Source organism: Cavia porcellus, unplaced genomic scaffold (assembly GCF_034190915.1).
Source record: "Cavia porcellus strain 051 isolate PalLab524CR breed Dunkin Hartley unplaced genomic scaffold, mCavPor4.1 scaffold_19, whole genome shotgun sequence".
Taxonomy (NCBI): domain Eukaryota; kingdom Metazoa; phylum Chordata; class Mammalia; order Rodentia; family Caviidae; genus Cavia; species Cavia porcellus.
Genome location: NW_026947502.1, coordinates 34559672 through 34580184, shown reverse-complemented (window position 1 = coordinate 34580184; position 20513 = coordinate 34559672). Strand labels below are relative to the sequence as shown.

Below are 20513 nucleotides of genomic sequence, written 5' to 3'. Positions count from 1 at the left end.
TCCACATCTATCCACATTGCTGACTACTTATTGAAGAAAAACAGCAAGACTGCACAATTTACAAGACAGAAAAACGGTATTGGAAAGTATCACAATTTGTCCACAAATGCAGCTAGTAAATGGGAGGCAGGATGCTAACTCAAAGAACGTGGCTCCAGAAATCATGCTAACTCCGAAGGAACGCAGTCTCCACTCCAGCATCCCAAACTCAGCTGCTCTATACCTACCTCATTTCCCTATAAACAGTATGGCACACTTCATCCACCCAACTGCAGAAATCTTCTGGGCCCTAGATATTCAAGTAATTACCAACTTTATCTCCTACATATCATGTTTTCATTCTCTCTCCTAAATAAAAAGCATCTCAGCATGCAATCTTGACTTCTTCCAATTCATTGTCCACACTATTTCGAAATTCTTTCTACAGAGAAATATGACAAAACGGGAATGAAACACACACAAAAAGTATGCTCTAGTTCACTAAATTTTTTCACTTTTTGTGTAATTTGCAGGGGTTTCCCCCAAAAGTCTTTTGAAAATGCTGTTACTTTTTCAAGCAAATGTGGTCCACAGACTGTTTTAGACTACCACTTACTCTCTGCCATCACTTATTTCTCATTTATGCTAAAATACATGTTACTTTTTTCATATCCTCATAGATCTTTCTCACACATATTTTCTCCAAAAGAGTCATCTAAAAATTTCAAAAGTTACAATCAAAAAATGTATACATGCATCAGGAAAAGAAAAACTTGTATAAATATTTAACAATAAATGAGTGAGACATTATGAGATTAATACAAGTTACGCTTAGCCTCAATAATTACAAGAGGTGCTCAAAGTGGAAGCCATCAGCTTCCTGACCTTTAATAGTATGGTGAGCTGCTGCTTGCGTAACCTTGGTTATTGAGATGGTTGCGCATGCATTTTCAAATTCTCTAAAGTTTTCTACAATATACAACAACTTGTACGGATCCTCTATACAAGGGAAACAATACCTGTTTAAAAAAAAAAAAAAACTCGTATTACTTTCCCTGCTGTGTGTACAGTTTTTAAGTAGAGTCTGTAGTTAACAAGTATTGATCACCAGGCACTGCCCTAAACAATTTACATGTACAAATTAGCATAATTTTCAAACTTATGCTTTGAATTAGACACAATTACTAATTTTCCTTTTTTGATAAAGAGACTAAGAACAGGAAACCTTAAATAACTTTCCCAAGATCTCTGAGTGGTAAGTTCAGGATCGAACTAGTAACCGCAAATCTTGATCCTTCTCTCCTCTCTCTGAACTCTGTACTGTACTATTTATCTTACCATACTGAACTGTGATTCTTTTCCTGTTTCCACGTTGAAAACAATGAGTTTTCCTTATTCAGTTTATAATGTGTGGCACAGAGTAACCATTTAGTTATTTAACAGAAGAACTCACTAAAGTTCTTCCCCGTGATATTAAACTAAAATAGTTTTATGTTTACTTTCTAATGGCAAAGAAAGTACAAAAACTTACGTGCACAGTTATATGCAAAAATCTTATCCAGAACCCCAAAGTATACAGAGCTGCTATGGTAGAAACATAAATCTACACAAAATGACCAAAACAAAAGATGGGTTAACTGGACTGTAACTCCCTAAAACCAAAGACTTCTTCATATTACCTATAACCAAGCCAAAGATGGTATACAGTATACCTCTATCTCCCTTTGATTCCTCATTAACTCCTAAATATTTAATGGGTCAAATGGTTTAACCACCTGCTTTGATATCTGTTTCTCATACGCTTTTTCTTTATAATTTCATTATTGTGGCTCAGAACCTTCCTGCTCCTTATCTCAAGTTAGAAAACAGCCTACTGCATGGTCCAAACTAAGGGCTGAGTAAATTCCCTCCAATACTACTTAAAATGATCTGAGTAACACTGCTTACCTTGATCAAAAACTTACTATGATTAACCTATCCAAAACAGTATTTTATCCATTTTCTACAGTCTAAGGAGCTCTGTATTTCATGGAACGCAAGAAAGCGACAGGAAGCAGATATTTTATGTCACCAATACCTATTTCAACTGTAGTTCTAATATACTAGGCTTGGAAGTACAAATTCAGTTGAATGTATATATGCTTTATGCTTGGTGCGGGAGGGGGGAGACCTCCACAATGCAAAACAAGGCATCTTAGCTCAACTGCTTTTAACACAGTGAATATTTGGTAATTATTAAGAAATCTCTAAGGGGCTGGGGATTTAGCTCAGCGGCATAAGCGCCTGCCTTGCAAGCAAACAGTCATGAGTTAGATCCCCGGTACCGATAAAAAGGAAAAAGACAAAAAAAAAAAAAAAAAAAAAAAGAAATCTCTAAGTAAATCCGAACAGTAATCTGATTGAAGATTATTTGATAAAACAGTCTAAGAATGAAGTTAAAAACATATGTTTTAGAAATAGTTTCTAAAAGAAAGTAAAATCAATTTCTTTTTTTTTTTTTTTTTTCTTATTTTTTCTGGTACCAGGGATTGAACTCATGCCGCCTGCTCACAAGGCAGGTGCTTATGCTGCTAAGCTAAATCCCCAGCCCCGTAAAGTCAACTTCTAATTTATGATCTTTCAAGAGACTATGTATAGAAATAAGACTATATTACTACATTGAGTCTACTATATATATATATATATATATATATATATATATATTTTTTTTTTTTTGAGTACTGAGGATCAAACCCAGAGCCTCAGTGTATGTTAGGTAAGTGCTCTACTACTGGGCTATATCCCTAACCCTTAAAAAATGAATATATATATGTAATATATACACACACATACATACATATATGAGAGACAATTTTTAGAAATCAAGGACATGCTATTTAGTAAGTTAAAAATCTCAAAGACAAGCAAAAGGAAATTGAAACTTTTATTAACGAGAATGAAAGACAGTCATCATAGTAACAAAAGGATATCAGCTTTAGCAAAGTCCCTTATCCCACACTGAGGTAATCCTGGTGTGTTCTGCATGTAGAAATCCAAGTAAAACCAATGGGCAAGTTCAATCTGAAAACACACTCGGATTGCATTGTCTCTTTCCTCGCTGGGAATATGCAAAATAAATCGGCTGTCAAAAACAAAACACATACAAAGATTATATTTACCAATTGCAATGATTTATTTTAACCTATTTAACAGTTTTACCCCTGATCCACCAATAGAGAAAAAGGATCAAAAGCAATACTAATCAAGGAAGCAGTCAGAATTTGGGGAAATCACCGTGAGAGAAATGAGTCTTCAGAGAGAGAAAATGAGAGATTATACAATACTTATCTCAAAATAGAATTTTTTAAGAGTATTCTGTTTACAAGTACAGAAATAAAAACTTGCTAACAATGTGGACAAGAAAACATCCTTCACTAGGGTTGCTTCCTGTGTCTAGTAACATTTCCATCAATATATGCAAATATATTTGTAAGAGTCAATACAAACGTTTCATATGATCTTAACTAACCTTTACATACAAAACTTCACGAAGAAATATGGTGAAAGAAACAAACTAATACTTTCTTGCAGCTCTTATTAACATAACAGACCTCCTGAAGAGGTCTCTTTTGGTGAGATAGAAAAGGTAGAATTTATAAATTGAACTGAAAATTTAAAACAGTCATTAAGCATTTACTAATTCTTTTGCTAAACATTTTTGGTAAATCTTTTCTAGTAACTATTAGAGATACATTGAACTAAGTAAAATGAGCCCACTGGTTTTAAGTCATGTTTTTCTTTTAGTAAAAGGTTTTTGAAGACTCCTATAAACAAGTATAACGTGTACTGTTTAATCTGATATACGGATGACCCTTGATCATCACCATCAAGATAGTGCACGCAGCCATCACTTCCAAATTTCCTCCCATCCCTTTGAAACTGTAGTGTCAATCTGATCTTTCTATTTCCATCCAACCACTCTGCTTTTGGTCACCAGAGGTTATTTAGTAGTCTCCATAGTTTTAATGAAATTAGACTGAAAGTCTCGTATTTTGTCACACTTCTCACTTGGTTCAATTGTTTTTAGTCATCTTTTTAAATTAAAAAAGTATCACCAGTTTGATCATTTTCATTACTCAGTAGTGATGGGACTAATCAACATGGCTCTTCTCAAGTGCCCAATGAAATCTCAAGAAAATATTTTTAAATTACAAAAACTAATGTATAACATTCCAATAAAGAATGAGGAAATAAGATAAATGTACAAACAGTAATCTATTTCAATTCAGAAAAATCATGGGGAAAAGGAACTTAAATTGCTTATACACCAAGAACAAAAGGTCGCACATCTAATAGCACTAGGGAAGGCATAACACCAAAACTCTGCTATACACCACTTGGGATCTGGTCCCTGCCCAACCATTCATTCTCATCACTGAGAGGTTCTTCGTATCTAGTAAGACTTAATTCTTGGAACTCATAAGCTGCCATTCTTATACTGCATCCTCCACTTTCCTCATCATATTGGTAAATCTTCTGTTTTCCAGCTGTACCGGGGAGTACATCCACGGTCTTGCATATGTGAGGCAAACACTCCACTGAGCTACATTCCTAGAAACTGCTTAGACATACAAACACTACCATTATCATCTAAGTATACCAGATTCCCCAGAACACACACATATGAGGTATAACCAAAATATACATTGAACATTGTATTTTTCATAATTACAGTAAAAGACATTGCCATTAATCCCCTCAAAACACTGCTATTTCTCTGAACACATACATCATCATTCTTGTGATTTCCTGAAGCAGTTCTGGAAGTGCTATTTCATGTCTTTATGAAGTGTAATCAAAAATATGACAAACATTGCACCCAGTGCCATCTAACAGAAAGGCAGATTCGTTCCGGGAGAACATGGCGGACAGATAACAGCAACTACCGGAGGCTCTCTGAAAGACTCGGCTCAGAAGCCAGGAATGGTGCGGATTAAGGAGACATAAGCAGGTGGAGATATGCTCTGCTGACTCAGGAACGAACTGGGCTGAGAGAAACCAACTTGGAATGCAGTCCTGGTGCTAAAACAGGAACAGAAAAGCCTCAGTGTGGAGGCTGGACCCTGCGCCATTGTAAGCCGGGATTTGGGTTTCCCGCCGCGCGGCTGCTGGCTGCCTCTACAGTGGCTCGGCAAGGAGAGAGACGCGCAGAAGCTCTGAGAACGGCAATCTGCGAACGGCAGGGAGGCGTGCACTGACTTGTGGTGAGGTGAGTGAGAGAAACTGACACTCTACCACAGTTTGACTCCAGCAGAGGACTTTCTGGGCCCGAGCAGTCCTGCGGGAGCAGGGCGCAGTGGCGACTCCAGCCACACATCCGCCTCTCAAGCGGGATTGGTGAAAAGTGCCTGGCCTGCGTGATGCTGCCGGCGGACCTGGTAGACTGTCCCAACCCAGATCCCGACACGTAGGCTGCCTGGTCCGTAACTCCCTGGTGCGCAGCGGTGAGCGGGAACACCTAACTGGCGCAATTCGATCAGGCTGTGGCTGACTGGGAGAGAAGCTGGGCCTCTTATATAAGCTTGCATATATAAGGAACAGAGAAGAGGAGGCAGCATGGGAAGAGGCAGCAACAAGAAAGGCTCCTCGGCCCCCAATTCTGAGAAACAGGCAATAGCAGACACCGCACCAATACACATAAGGCACCATATAGAGAGCCTCATAGACCAATTCAGGAATGAAGTTATCAATGACCTGAAGCTAGAAGTATGCAGAATAGTTAGAGAAATGCTAAGTACCACCCAAGAAAAAACAGGTGGTGGAATGGAAGAACAGAAAAAAAGGGGAGAATTGTTTGATGGAGAAAACAGAGAAAGCATAGAATACGTGAAGCAGGTTCAAAGGGACTACCAAGATACTAAGAAGTCTATAGAAGACTGGCATAACAGCTTGAAAGAAACTAAGGACAGACTATCTGAACTGGAGGGCAGACTTGTAATATGGGAGAATGAAATGAAAAACTTCTTTAAAATAACAAAGAAACAAACAGCAATAATACAAAGACAAGAAGATGATAAGAGGATCCATAACTTAAGGATTAAGAACATAAAAGAAGAAGTAGGGACACAAACAAGTGAACTACAACAGCTACTCACAGAAATAATCCAGGAGAATTTTCCTAATTTAACAAAAGGTAAAGATACTCAGATGTATGAGGCATACAGGACCCCAGCTACCTACAACCCAAACAGAGCAACACCCAGGCATATAATAATAAAAATTCCAGAAATTCAATACAAGAACAGAATATTAAAAGCTGTAAGAGACAAGAAACAGACCACTTACAAGGGAACACCCATCAGAATTACAGCAGATTTCTCTGCACAAACCATCAAATCACGAAGAGCGTGGGGGGAAATAATTCAAGCTTTGAAAGATAATAATCTCCAGCCAAGATTGAGATATCCTACACAACTGTCCCTGGAAATTGATGGAAAAACAAGGTGCTTCCAGGATAAAGAGGAACTGGGGGAATTTGCAACCACCAATTCAATTCTACAGAGAGTATTACAGGATATTCTAAAAAAAGAAAAATACAAAGAATCCAGAAATAATGGCAGAGAGGCCACAACGAATGGAGCAGAGAACAAAATGAAGAAGACAAACTGACAGCTACTGACAGAAAAAGAGCTCAACAGAAATGAGGCAGAGAAGATTGGATGATAGGAACAGCTATTTTGGAGAAAATGACATCTTAATAGGTAATACTGATTTAGTATCATCTTGTTTTGAAGTCTCATCTAGCTTTTGTCCTTCTGTCTCCAATGGTCTAAATAGGCTGTATCTTATTGGATTTTATTATGTACGATAGTATAAGCAAAAACCTTTTAAAGACAAGGAGATTATACAGAAACCATTGTTCATTTTCTGTTAGTCGATTCTAAATACTCTGTAATGCTGTCATTCTCTTGAATGGTTTTACATTGTTTTGATATACTTAATGCTACAGTATACGAAGTTGTACTCAAGGATTTCAAAGAAAGAAACAATATGGTAACTACTTTTAGGTTAGGATTATCTGGTGGTGAAACACTATTCTGCTTAAATGGTTATGTTTTGATCTGCGCTGTTTCGTTGTTATGCCCTCTTTTATCTCAATCTCCACTCCATTATTTACTTTTTTATCTTTATCCTTTTAATTAAAGGAAAAAAATAGCAGGATATATTATAGTAACCCACTTTGACTTTTCATTACCTTGATTTAAAGCCCTGTATTACTCTCACCATCTGGTTTTTAACTGATGTTCCCCTATTCTGTTTGCTGGATAGTATCAGGTTCGAAAGTTTAGGCATCAGCTGTGAAGATAATGAGATTCATTATGACGCCCATTCTTGTTGACTTTTATCTACTTTTGAAGACCTACAATGTCTCCAATGTTTTGGTTTTGTCGGTTTTATTCTTTACTGTTTTGTTCAATTGTATTATAACTAACGATATAGGCAATTCTATTAGAGATAGCGGGAGGCATTATGGTAACCATTGTTGATCACCTTGTATTATGTTTTTACATTATCTATTATGTCCACCCTTTTGACTTGACCGATTCTGTTCTGTTATGTCACATTTGGTTTTACTCTCTTCCAAAAAAGTAATAAGAACCGTGGGAGCAATGAAACCCAAAATGTGTAATAGTCATGGTACAAAAGAGAGGAAAAGAAAGTGCTCCAAACTATATAACTGCATGCATATTTAAGTGTATAAGATAGAAAATGATATCACAGAGTTTTATTGGATCAATGAACAGAACTGTTTGCAGTATCATTGATGGAATGTCCACTTTACAAGCTTTAATTTTGTGACTTGAACAATTATTTCTAAGATGACAATATGTAATCCATTAACTAGTGATTTCCTACTGTTCATTTTTTTTCTGTAAATCTGTATAACTTGTACCCTTTCCCTGCTTTTTTTTTTCTTTTCTCCTTAAATAAAATTAAAAAAAAAAAAAAAGAAAGGCAGATTCATAAAAACAGTATGGTGTTGACAAACCTCTACTACCCTTATAAAGAAAAAGAAAGAAAAAACCCAAATTCATACAAGAAGGACTGAAAAGGGGGAAATTACTACAGATCCCATGGAAATTCAAAAGATCATGAATATCTACTTTGAAAATCTCTACTCACACAGGATGGAAAACAGAAGAAATGGACAGATTTCTAGAAAACATATGAACTACCAAAGCTCAGCCAAGAAGATACAGCAATTTTGAATAACCCAATATCAGCTATTAAAACTGAAAATGTGATTAAAAACTTACCAGCAAAGAAAAGCCCAAGTCCTGATGGATTCATGGCTGAATTTTACAAGAAATTTAGAGAAGATCTGATGCCAATATGCCTTAAAATCTTCAATGAAATTGAAAAGGAAGCAATCCTCCATAAATCATTCCTGCAGGCAAGTATTACTCTGATACCAAAACCAGAGGAAGACCCAACCAAAAAGGAGAACTACAGGTCAATCTCACTAATGAACACTGATGCAAAGATTCTCAATAAAATACTGGCAAACAGAATGCAGCAAATTATCAACAACATTATATATCATGACCAAGTGGGATACATTCCAGGACTGTAGGATGGTTTAACATACACAAATCAATAAATGTAATACATCATATCAACAGAGCCCAAAACAAAAACCACGTGGTCATCTCAATAGATGAAGAAAAAGCTTTTCATAACATCCAACATATGTTCATGATAAAAACCCTTCAGAAACTCGAAATACATGGTGTCTACCTCAATTTCATTAAGGCCATCTGTGGCAAACCAACAGCCAACATTATACTAAATGGACAAAAACTGAAAGCCTTCACTGTAAAATAAGGAACAAGACAAGGATATCCATTATCACTACTCCTATTCAATAGTTCTGGAAATACTACCCAGGGCAATCAAACAAGAGGGAGGAATAAAGATAGGAAAGGAAGAAGTTAAACTGTCAATATTTGTAGATGACACGATACTCTATATAGAAACCCAAAAAACTCCATTGAAAGACTACCAGCGATAATAAACAAATTCAGCAATGTAGCTAGATACAAAGTAATGCTCAAAGATCAATAGCCTTCTTGTACACAAACAAAAAACTCACTTAAGAAAAATTATGGAAATATGGCCTTTCACAATAGCATCTAACAAAAATGAAATACTTAGGAATCAACCTAAGAATGTAAAAGACCTTTATAGTGAAAATTATGCTACGCTAAAAAAGGAGATTGAAGAGGATATTAGAAAATAGAAGGATTTCCTTATTCATGGTTAGGAAGAACCAACATTGTGAAAATGACCATACTCCCAAAACTGTTACACAGATTTAATGCAATCCCAATCAAAATACCATTGACACACCTCACAGATCTCGAGAAAACACTCCTAAAACTCATTTGCAAACAGAAGAAACCTAAAATACCAAAGACAATTCTGGGCAACAAAGGCAAGGCAAGAGGAATCTCAATTCCTGACTTGAGACTATACTACAAAGCCACAGTGATACAATCAGCATGGTACTGGCAAAGAAATAGACCTGAGGATCAATGGAACAGATTAGAAGATACAAACACAACTACAATGACACTTACCCACCTGATATTTGACAAAGGGGCTAAACATGTTCACTGGAAGAAGGATAGCCTCTTTAATAAATGGTGTTGGAAAATTGGCTTTCCACAGGCTGAAGACTGAAACTAGACCCATACCTATCACAAAACTAAAGACTAAATAGATCAAAGATCTAAATACCTATCACAAAACTAAAGACTAAATAGATCAAAGATCTAAATATTAAAACAGAAACACTACATCTACTGGAAGACAAGGTAGGTAGAAGTCTTGGAGACATAGGGGTAGGCAGAAAATTCATGAACAAAATGCAAACTGCACAGGAAACACTTCAAAGAATCAACAACTGGGATCTCATATTATTGAAAAGTTTCTGCACTTCAAAAGAAATCACCAACAGAGTAAAAAGAAAAACCACAAAATGGGGAAGAATTTTAGCCAGCAACCCCTCAGACAAAGGACTTATATCCAGAACATACAAAGAATTGAAAAACATGAAGGCTCCAAATTCAAAGACCCTCTCCAAAAATGGGCATCTGAAATGAACACATAGTTCTCAGATCAAGATGGCAAATATATATATGAACAAATGTTCACCATCACTGGTCATTCGAGAAATGCAAATTAAAACAGCATTGAGATTTCATCTCATTCAGGAAAGAATAGTTGCCATCAAAAAATCAACTGATAACAAATGTTGGTGAGGCTGAGGGGGCGGGCAAGGAACACTGCTCCATTGTTGGTGTGAGTGTAGTCTGTGCAGCCACTATAGAAACCACTATGGAGATTTCTCAGAAGACTAGAATTGGAAGCTCCATTCATCCCACCTACTTCTCTCCTGGTTATTTTCCCAGAAAACCAAAAAGGTCATGTCACAGTGATATATGTGTACCTATATTCATAGCACCCTAATTTATAATAGCTAAATCTTGGAAACAACCAAAATGCCCATCAACTGCAGAGTAGATGAAAAAGATGGGGTATTTTTATACAATGGAATATTACTCAACTATAAAAAGGATGCTCCTGAGGCCTTCATAGGTAAATGGAAACAACTTGAGACTATCCTCATAAGTGAAATAAATGAGTCATATTTATAAATATCACAGTGCGTCTCTAGTGTAAAAAGAAAAAAGAACTGTAGAAGTAATAAAACCCAAAATGTGTAATTGCTATTGTAAAAAAGAGGAAAAGAAAGTGCTGTAAAGGATATAATTGCATGTATGTTTAAGCATGTAAGACAGATGACCATATTACTAAGTTTTTGTTGGATCGTTGAGCACAACTGTTTACAGTCTCACTGTCTGAATGTTCACTTTGTATGCTTTAATTTTGTAATCTAAACAACTATTTCTAAGATGACAGTATGTAATTTATCAACTAGTGATTTCTTAGTGTTTTTGAAATTTTGTATTACTACCTTTTTTTTCCTCTTTAAATAAAATTTTTTAAAAAACAGCATGGTGTGATTTCATACATCTTATTCACTAGATCTTCCACCGTGTGAATACTAGCTTTTCCTCAAAGTAAAATGATCATTAAAGGTAATCACTTTGAATCAATTTAGGACATCTAGATATTCATGACAGCACAACTAAAGACATTCATGAAAGTAGACTTCCAGAACTGCTCCAGAAAACTACAAATACAATGGGATAAATATGTTCAAAGGGGATTATTTTGAGGGAGATTAATAACAGAAATGTCTTATACTGTAATAATTTTTTTAATTTCTTTAAACAATCAGTATTTATCACAACATACAGATTATCATAGCAACTTTATGATTTTTATTATTACTGTTCATAAACCCTTCCAAATTAGTTCAGTGACATACATACTATATTTTTGCGTATTTTTATTCCTAACAGTCTTAACAAACTGATTGCAGTAATAAAAATATGCAAAGATTTTCTAGATTATAGTTTACCTTTGAGCTTATAGATCCTTCTTGGCTAAGCATGCACTAATATGTTCCTCCCATCGAATACAGCTATAAAATGTGAAAAGATATAGAAAGCAGTCATTTGGAAACTATGAAAGGAAAATTGAAGGAAGTTCTGAAAAGACCAGAATCTAAGTGAGTGTACCACTTCGTACTGTCTGTTATCCACTGTCCTGGACTGGAGGCTGGAAGCAGGCATCAACCAAAGACAGAGAAAGTTGCAAAGGTTCTTGAGTTCTGCCTCAAAGATAAAGAAAGGAGTCCACTAGCGTCTTCTAATGCTTGGGAGAGGGTGAGAGAAATTCTAATTTTCTTTTCTCCATTCTTTCAGGTACCAATCCACAATCAGTCTTATCATGGTTTTAGAAGTAACAGTAATAAAGGCCCACAGAGCCTAAAACCCTAGGGACAAAAAAAGCCTTCCTTTCCAATTTCAAGAGTTGTATGGTTCCAAAAAAGTAAGGACAATCTCTTGTTTTTTCTTTCTGTTCTCTGGCTGGCTGGTCCCAGACATGGACAGTAACATACCAGACATGGACAGTAACATAAGTATAAAGTACAGTTTTCTAGCTATAGGACCAAAAAGCCCTAGGAACACGCAAGTTTTAGAGATGGTAAGGGGGAGAACAGTCAGGAAAACGACCCCATAAAACTGCTTAGGAAGTCTAGGGTTCAACCTTGATCTGCACATGCTCAAACTAGATTACAACTTTCCATTTTAATCTTTGAGAATTGAATTGCAAGACCACCACCCATGTGTGTGACTGGCCTCTGTTATAAGCTTGAAAACTCAGAATATACTGTACTTATTACTTAAGGTGCTTTTATAATTTGTTTTCTTTCTGTAAAACTTGTGTAATAGCCATTTAAGTTGCAATCTTGCAACTCAACCACCATGTAACCCACTCCCTGCCTCCTGGTCCCTGTAACTGCTTGTTCCACCTCCCTGGTTCCTGTAAAACTAAACCAAATTATCTTTTGAGGAGACAAACTGATCCTAAGACCCTGGCGGTTTGCTGGGTTATAACTCCCTGCAGCCCCTGGCCCGAGGCATACTTCCCTGACTGCTTTCTGGGACAGTGTCCTCACTGAGCTCAGCTAACAAAGCACTTCCTTTTTAATTTTTGGAATCCCTCGTTTTTCAGACCATCATAGCCTCCAGGTAGCAGACAGATAACAAAAAGCACTGCAAAAATCAGTCCCTGCCAGGAAGGGTGGTGCACGTTCATATCCCCAGCACTCTGCAGGCTGAAGCAGGAGGATGGCTGGGAATTCAGGCCAGTCTGAACTACACAGAGAGACCTTTTTTCAGGTAAAACATAACACCACACAACAAAACTAGCCCTTTTTTTTTGTTTGTTTGTTTGGGGGGTACTAGGGATTGAACTCCTGACCTCACATTTGCCAGGCAGGCGCTTATCCCCTTATACCACTGGAGCTAAATCCTCTGCCCACGCCCTCTTTTTTCTGAACTCAGTTTGAGGCATTTTCTATTGACCGGCACTGTGGAAGATAAGGCACTGACTATTTCCACTCCCACTCCCCATAACTTCCTTTTTTTTGCTTGATTGACACTTAATTTTTGCAGTTTTTTATTTTTTTACTACTACATGTTTGCAGTCCTGGGCCAGGGATTTAGCTCAGCAGCATAAGCACCTGCCTGGCAAGTGCGAGGTTGCAAGTTTGATGCCCAGTACAAAAAAAACCCCTTAATTAATTTTGATCCTCTTTCCTCCTTTCCTTAACTCTTCCTTTCTTCTCTTGGTCCCCTTTCCATTTGTAAAATATGTATCTCCTTATTGTCTGTCTTTTACTCTTTGTATTTTGGATTTGTCATGTAAGAGAAACCATAAAACATTAAAGCTTGTGTGCCTGATTTATTTCACTTTACATTATGGTCTCAAGGTATTTATTCTCTGTAAATGAATGAAGTTTATCCTCTATGAAAGAGTAGTACTATATCATTTATACATAATGCATTTTATTTATTCACTCATCTGTTGCCCAAATAGGCCACTTTCAGGATTTTTAAACTATTTTTGAACTGTTCTGTGATAAACGTGGATATGCATGTATCATCAAATCAAACAGTGCTGGTGACACCACACAGAAAAAGAAACTCTTGGATGTGAGGGTGAGGAGGCTGCGATATCTGTCACCCCACTGATCGCCAGGGTTGATCTGGCTGATCTGGCCGGCTAGGCGGGTGTCCCCTTCCTTCCTCCCGAAGCTGCATGTCCAGTCAAGAGGACGACCATCCCCAGTCAAGGGTATGTGAATAGCTGCGCTCTCCTACTAGAACCTCAAAAGAAAAAGAAAACTGCTCTACACTGCTGATGTGAATGTAAACTAGGATAACTATGATGGAAATCAATGTGTAAATTCCTCAAAAATAACCAGTAATTTTGTTTATTCCCTTATGGGCATCTTCTCAAAGAGTTAAAGATATCATATTGCAGTCATCCATCTACCGTTCTCATATTTCTACCTCCCAACACAATTATATCAGTTTTGGTTAGTTTCTCAATTTTGTCACTACTGACATTTTAAAGCAGGTAATTCTGTTAGAGGTGCTGTTCTGTGAATTGTAGCATGTACAGCAGCATCCCCAGCCATGTCTTAACAACCAAAAGTATTTCCAAATATTGCCAGTTGATCTGAGGGGACCAAATTCACTCTGAATTGAAAATTACTGGGTTAAATCTTTTAAGTAAAAATTTAAGATGCCCTTGTTCTTGGGCCAAGATCCTGCCTGCACTAGGCCTCCAACTGACCAAAATAGTCACTAAAGACAAACCAAGTTGTTTCTTGAAGGCCAGCTTCAATGATGATGAAATGGATGGTAATGAAGTCTCGTCTGCTTTAGTCTTTACCAAACAAACAAACATAACCTTAAGTAATCTAATACTAACCTATTGTTTTTCTATTGTTCTATTTCCCAGACACTGCCTTTCAAGAACTTTAAAAGAAAGTTGTTTCTTTCTTTCTTCAACACTCTTACTATAAAATCAATGTCTTACACTTAGCTCAATGAAATACTTATGCTGTTTGATAGAATAAAGTGTTGCTGAGTCCAGAATTCCAAATAAAGCCAATTAAGATCTTAAATACATTGTCTACCTTATCTTTTGTCATATGAGCAGTCTTTACATGGACTCTTAATGTAATTCACAAATAATCATATGAATAAACTGATTTACTTCCTGCAGAATCTTTTACTTGCCCCACAATAATTATCATGCCTTTGCTTCATTTTTCTCTATACAGTACTTTTTACTGATTACTAATTCACTAAATTAATCTTCCATTAGTTTCCCAAACTTTTTCAAGATTGTTAATGCAGATCCATGTTTTTACCTTAAAGACTGTCCATGATTCTTCTGATCTATTTCAATCTGGACCAGTTATCCTCTATATTTATTTGGCTCACATCTGTCATGTATCTCCTTACTAGCATCCTATGGTTACCTTCTCTTCATCCCCAATTACAGCTTATTTCTTCTATGCTTGTCTTTCTTCTCTTTAATGTACTCTTCCATTCATAAAATGCATTTTCCCATACATTCAGAAGGAAGGATGCAGAGAAACACTGAAAATATCTGTACTCTCACTTAATTTGGGTGAAGAATTTTAGGTTGGTGAAAGTATTTTCTTTCAGAATTTTCTAGATTTTTTTAATCCACAAGTGTCACTCAGTGGATTTTCATCTACTTGGAAACTCATCTGTGCTGAAAGGCCTCATGGAACCATCCTGGTCTTACTTTTAACCATTCTCTGTTATTTTTTAATTTTCCTTTCTTCCCTCTATTTTCTGGGAATATTCCTGAATATACACAGCCAAGTCATTTACTGAGATTTTCATTTCTGCTCTTTTTAATTCTGCTGTTTTCAGTTTTACGGTATGCTTTCATAGATCACCCTTTTTAATGTTACTAATATAGACAGCACAATTGGGGGCTACTGGACAGTTCCCCTCCCCCATTACAAGACCACTCCCTTCCATTCAAGTGAGCCTGAGCAACTCATCAGGGCCAACTCCAGCCTTTGTTCTAAGGCATGTTACTCAGAGGCAAAAATAAGAAAAACAAAGACACTACCTCCCAAGTCTGCCCTGAAAACTCCAAAATTCCAACCAGGACACATGTGCACAGAAAGCAGCCTTCATGACCTGAAGCTCACTGAAGATTCCTGCACACTGATTGCACCTTATAGAACTGTAACAGGATAAATTACGGAAAAGCTCATGTTAATAGAGGAAACTGACATGACTTGGCATTCCGTCAATTGTGTTGTCAATCTTGCTCTAGAAGAGCCCAAAAGGGGGTGCCCAAGACCAGCTCAACATTTTAAACCCCTACAATGTCCTCAGCTATCATGCCATTTTCCTTTCACAGGTGCTATCCTGGTACTCACTAGACTATCATCTCAATAAACTTCGCTGCTCTTTCCTCACTGTTGCATGCACATTGTTTGTTCTTTGTGGCACACAAGAATCGAGGAATCTGTCCTGGTCCCCATCAATTATGGCAACATTATGGTTGTCAACAGCAACTTCTTCGAGGAGATTAATGTAGTTTTAAGTCTTCTTCTATCCGCCCAGTTGATTCTTGGCAGTAGTTTGTCAGTTTTAGCTCTTGCTTTCATCAGAGGTATATTTCAGATCTTCTTATGTGTGACTACAACACTATTTAAGACAGCCTGTCAAACTATGAGGCAACACACGCTGAATCATTTAACTAGAGAGCCCTCAGTGTCACTGTAGTTACCTGAGCTTGGGCAGCTCAACACTCATAGGGAAGGACTTCCAGTCTTCCACCGAGAAGGCAAAAGTCAGGATGCCATACATAATCGAGAGGTGAGTAAGAGTGGTCTAAACCAGACACATAAATTCACTTCTCCCATTTTTCAGTATTCTTTTATTCTGAGCAAACTGATAGTACTACAATAGTTTCTCAGTTCTTTCAGGTGTGCTAAATCAATGTGGTTCTACAGTAAAACCTTGGGCTGTGAGTACAGTAGTGATTCGCAAGTGTTCTGCAAGATGAGCAAACTTTTCTAATAAATTTCAATCTGATAAACAAGTGATATCTTGCAACACAAGTAAAATATGACATGAACATCATATGATCACACTGAACCAATGAATCCCCCCCCCCCTTGCACGCAGCAGAACTGTTGGTAGTCAGCTACCAACAGCAGTTATACAACAGCTCTCATCTATAGCAGTGAGATTTGGGAGAGGCATAAAATATGGGAAACAGTGCAAAATTTGGAAGAAAACCCCCACCAGAAAAAGAGCAAGGGATAAATCTGTTTAATGACACAATGTCACATTTCTGTGAAATCCTCAGGGGTGACAAAATCAAGTGTCACTGGATACATTCCTTGTTAAAGCTGCTCAAAAAGAAAGATTCTAGTGAGCCCACAGACAGCAATGTGACAGTGAAAGTTGTCCTACACACTAACCCTCCTCTCTTGCCTCACACCAGCCACAAAGGCTTTCAAAGGTAAGGGCAAGTTAACTTATTTTTCTTTATATTTTGTATTTTATCATATTGCAATATTGTAATCATTTATTTGAATAGCTAAATCCAATTTCTTATGAATATATTTGGGTTGTGGAGCAAATCATCTGGGTTTCCATTGAAATAATGGGGAAATTTGCTTTGATATGCGATTATAAGCATGTTTACTGAATGAATTATACTCACAAAGCAAGTCACCAAAATGGTAAATGTCTTTGTATGCAAGTAAGATGACCGCTAACTAGGAGTCTTGGACAGCTTCGGATGAGGACTGGCTGTCAGAAGAACCTACCCTGCAGTTAAAGGGTTGGAACCTTTAGTCTTATTCACCACCCCATGGAGGGAGGGGGACTGAAGACTGAATGAGTTACCAACGATCAATGATTTATCAATCCTGCCAAAGTAATGGAACCTCCATAAAAATCCAGAGGTACAGGGCTGGGCAGCATTAAATAGCTGAACACACAGAGATTCCTGGGCAAGGGGGGTGGACACATCCTATGAGGGCTCGGAATATCCAAGCCTCTTCCTACATAACCTTCCTGTATACGCATGTCTTTATCAGTGTCCTTTCTACAATAGGAAGTGCTTCCAAGTTCTGTAAGCACTCTAGTAAATAAAATGAACTAGAGGGGGAAAGACACCCTTGTGGAACTGAGCTCTCTATCTAATGCCCTTTCAGATAGGTAACATTAGAAATGAATTGAGTAAGGGTACCAGTTTGCTGCAGAACTGATTTCTTGCTTGATATGTGAGGAAAATCCCTGACTTCTGGTCCTAGAAGTGTTCTATATTCTAAGTTGAGAAGAAACTGTTTTCCTCCTATCTTCAAAGTCACGTATCACTTTCCTATCTGCTTTTAATTTCCAAATTTTGTGGCTTATCTCTTCAGTTAAGTCTTCCCTTCCTTGTAGGTTAAAGCATTTTTATTTTTCTAATTAACTTTTTCAGTGGAGTAGATGTTCACATTCAGTGTACCATCATTTTAATAGAAATTCCCACTTTGACAAATTTCTAGAGAACACTAACCACAACCAACAACACAAGAAAATGCTTGGGATAAGGTCAAAGTCAAAATTCACCCTAACCCAACCCAGAAAAGCCTTAAGAAAGGAAGCTGGAGGATGGACATAAGAAATTAGTCTAAAAACAAAGTAAATGACAAGGGTTATGTAAGTAACAGAGGACTGGCTGCTTCTCTTACTCCATTAAATCAAGAGCTTTCCTGTAATAGTGGGGAACACAGGATAGCGGTTTTATGACTTCACTGCTAGGATTGAGTGTCGGAATCCCAACCAAAACTTCCACACAGTGCTTTCAGAAGGCCACCAAGAGTAGCCTTACCTACTCACATAAAGAAGCCGACCAGTGAGTAAGCCCCTCTACTGTCACATCTGCAGGATGAAAAGGCAACCACAGATCCCTCAACAGCTAAGGAAAATCTAAAACATGACAAAGAAAAAATTAAACAAGCTAAAAAAAAAGTGTCAAGGAAGGAAGGAAGGAAAAAAACAAGTAAGCAAACAAACACAGGGTCTAGAAAAAAGGAATAGATCTAAGTGGTACATGGCTGTAATCCCAGCTAACCAGGAGGCAGGTTTCCCGGTTCCAGGCTAGCACGGGCAACTTAGCAAGACCTTGTGTCAAAATAAAAACTCTTAGACAGGGCTGAGAATGTAGTTCAGCGGGTAGGGCACTTTCCTAGCATGTGCAAGGCCCTGGGGACCAACTCCAACGTGAGGGAGTGTGGGCTGAGGATCACACGGCAGGACTTTTTCCTCAGAGATGTACAAAGCTTTTTCAGAGCAGTAACATTTTTTTTCTTTTTAAAATACACCATCACCATCACCGAATAAGATTCCTTAGAAGTGAATTCTATCATTACCAAAATAAGCTCCACAGAAGCACTATAGCAGTGAAGATCCTTCCCACAACCTGGCTACTCAAAGTGTGGGACTTGAACCATCTGGTCACATAAGTGTAGGAGAAACAGGCACATAAGAACTGAGGCAGTTTATTCCCAATGACCCCCTCAAAAGAAATTAAAATGTGAACCAGCAAAACATCAATAAAACCAAGGAAGAATACAAACTAGAGTCATGAAAATGAATTCTAGCACACCTGTTTTTTAGCCAATCTAGGGAGCATCAGATCAAGAATGGACCAGGAAAGTGGAGGTCCATAGGAGGGCAGTCTACAGAAAAACAGAGTTCTGTAGAATAAAAAGTATGATTTAGCATTCAACAAGAATATAACGGGGGAGAATGGGGACAGAGGGGGAGAGGCTAGAAACTATATACAGGAGGTGAGGAGCAAGGTAGAGGAGAATCAGAGTACAAACACAAAGCCAGATTTAGAACAGTGACAAGAAGAAGAAAGAAGAAAAAGAAGAGAAGAAGAAGAAAAAGGAATTCAGAAAATAGTGAGGAAAGCATACTTCTTTCCCTTAAGAAAAAAACTAAAAGATAACATTTTGTCTAATTGATAGAATGTAAGAAAGAATTCATTTGGACATTTTCCTTCCACACTTATTACTGAGGCTGTATAGAAAACAAAATCCTGGCCAGTAGAGCTGCCTCTATTGTGAACAATATCTACCGGCTTATAGTACAGAACAAATGCTTTTATTATTCTTCAACTCTTAAAATCAACAAATAGTAAAACATTGGGGCCGAGAATATAGCTCAGTGGCACAGTGCGAGCCTGGCAAGCGCAAGGTCCTAAATTCAAGGCCTGGTACCAAAAAAAAAAAAAAAAAAAAAGCCGGTCATAGTAGCACATGCCTGAATCCCAACACTCGGGAGACTGAGGCAGAAGGACTATTGCTAGTTTGAGACCAGCAAGGGCTAACAGAGTGAGTTTAAGGTCAGCTAAAACTGCATAGCAACATCCTGTCTCAAAAAGACAAAAAATCAAATAAAATAAATCCATTGGTGCTGATTTTTAAGTCGTATACAAAATTACATCTTTTGTTAAAAACTTGAGAAAAGTTTATTAAAAAAAGGGCAATTTTGATAACATGAAATTTACCTGTTTAATGCTTTCACTTTGTGAATATTTCTGACACAAAGATTTTAAAGTATGAGTTTGTGGCAAGCATGGTAGTACATCCCTGAGGCAAGAGGACTACCTTGAGAGTTCAAGACCAGCCCAAAATGCACAGCCAGACTGGTTTTCTGTTTGTTTTTAAAGTGTAAGTTTATATATATATATATATATATATATATATATATGGATATAGTAATAGCTACAATATCAGCTATAAAATAACTTTCTCACAAAACATTTTTTAATGTTCCTACAGACAGATTAGCAAAGACTGCCAAGCACTAATAAAATAAAAAAATAAACTTTTCAGTATAATTCAACAGTACTATGGCTGAGATCAGCACAAATTATTTAATGAACAGGAGCTTGCTCCAAAACAGTGGCAACTGTTGCCATAAAATATCTTTCTTCACCTT

The 20513-nt window shown here is 37.3% G+C and overlaps 1 protein-coding gene across 1 annotated transcript in view; it reads right to left on the bottom strand.

Annotated features, from left to right (window-relative positions):
* The window catches only part of Dcp2 (decapping mRNA 2), a 57278-nt gene that overhangs the window by 33571 nt on the left and 3194 nt on the right, over positions 1-20513 (bottom strand). Inside the window, exon 2 of the mRNA XM_003473178.5 lies at positions 2949-3100. Coding sequence (XP_003473226.2) covers positions 2949-3100 — 152 coding nt within the window. The remainder of the gene's footprint in view (positions 1-2948; positions 3101-20513) is intronic.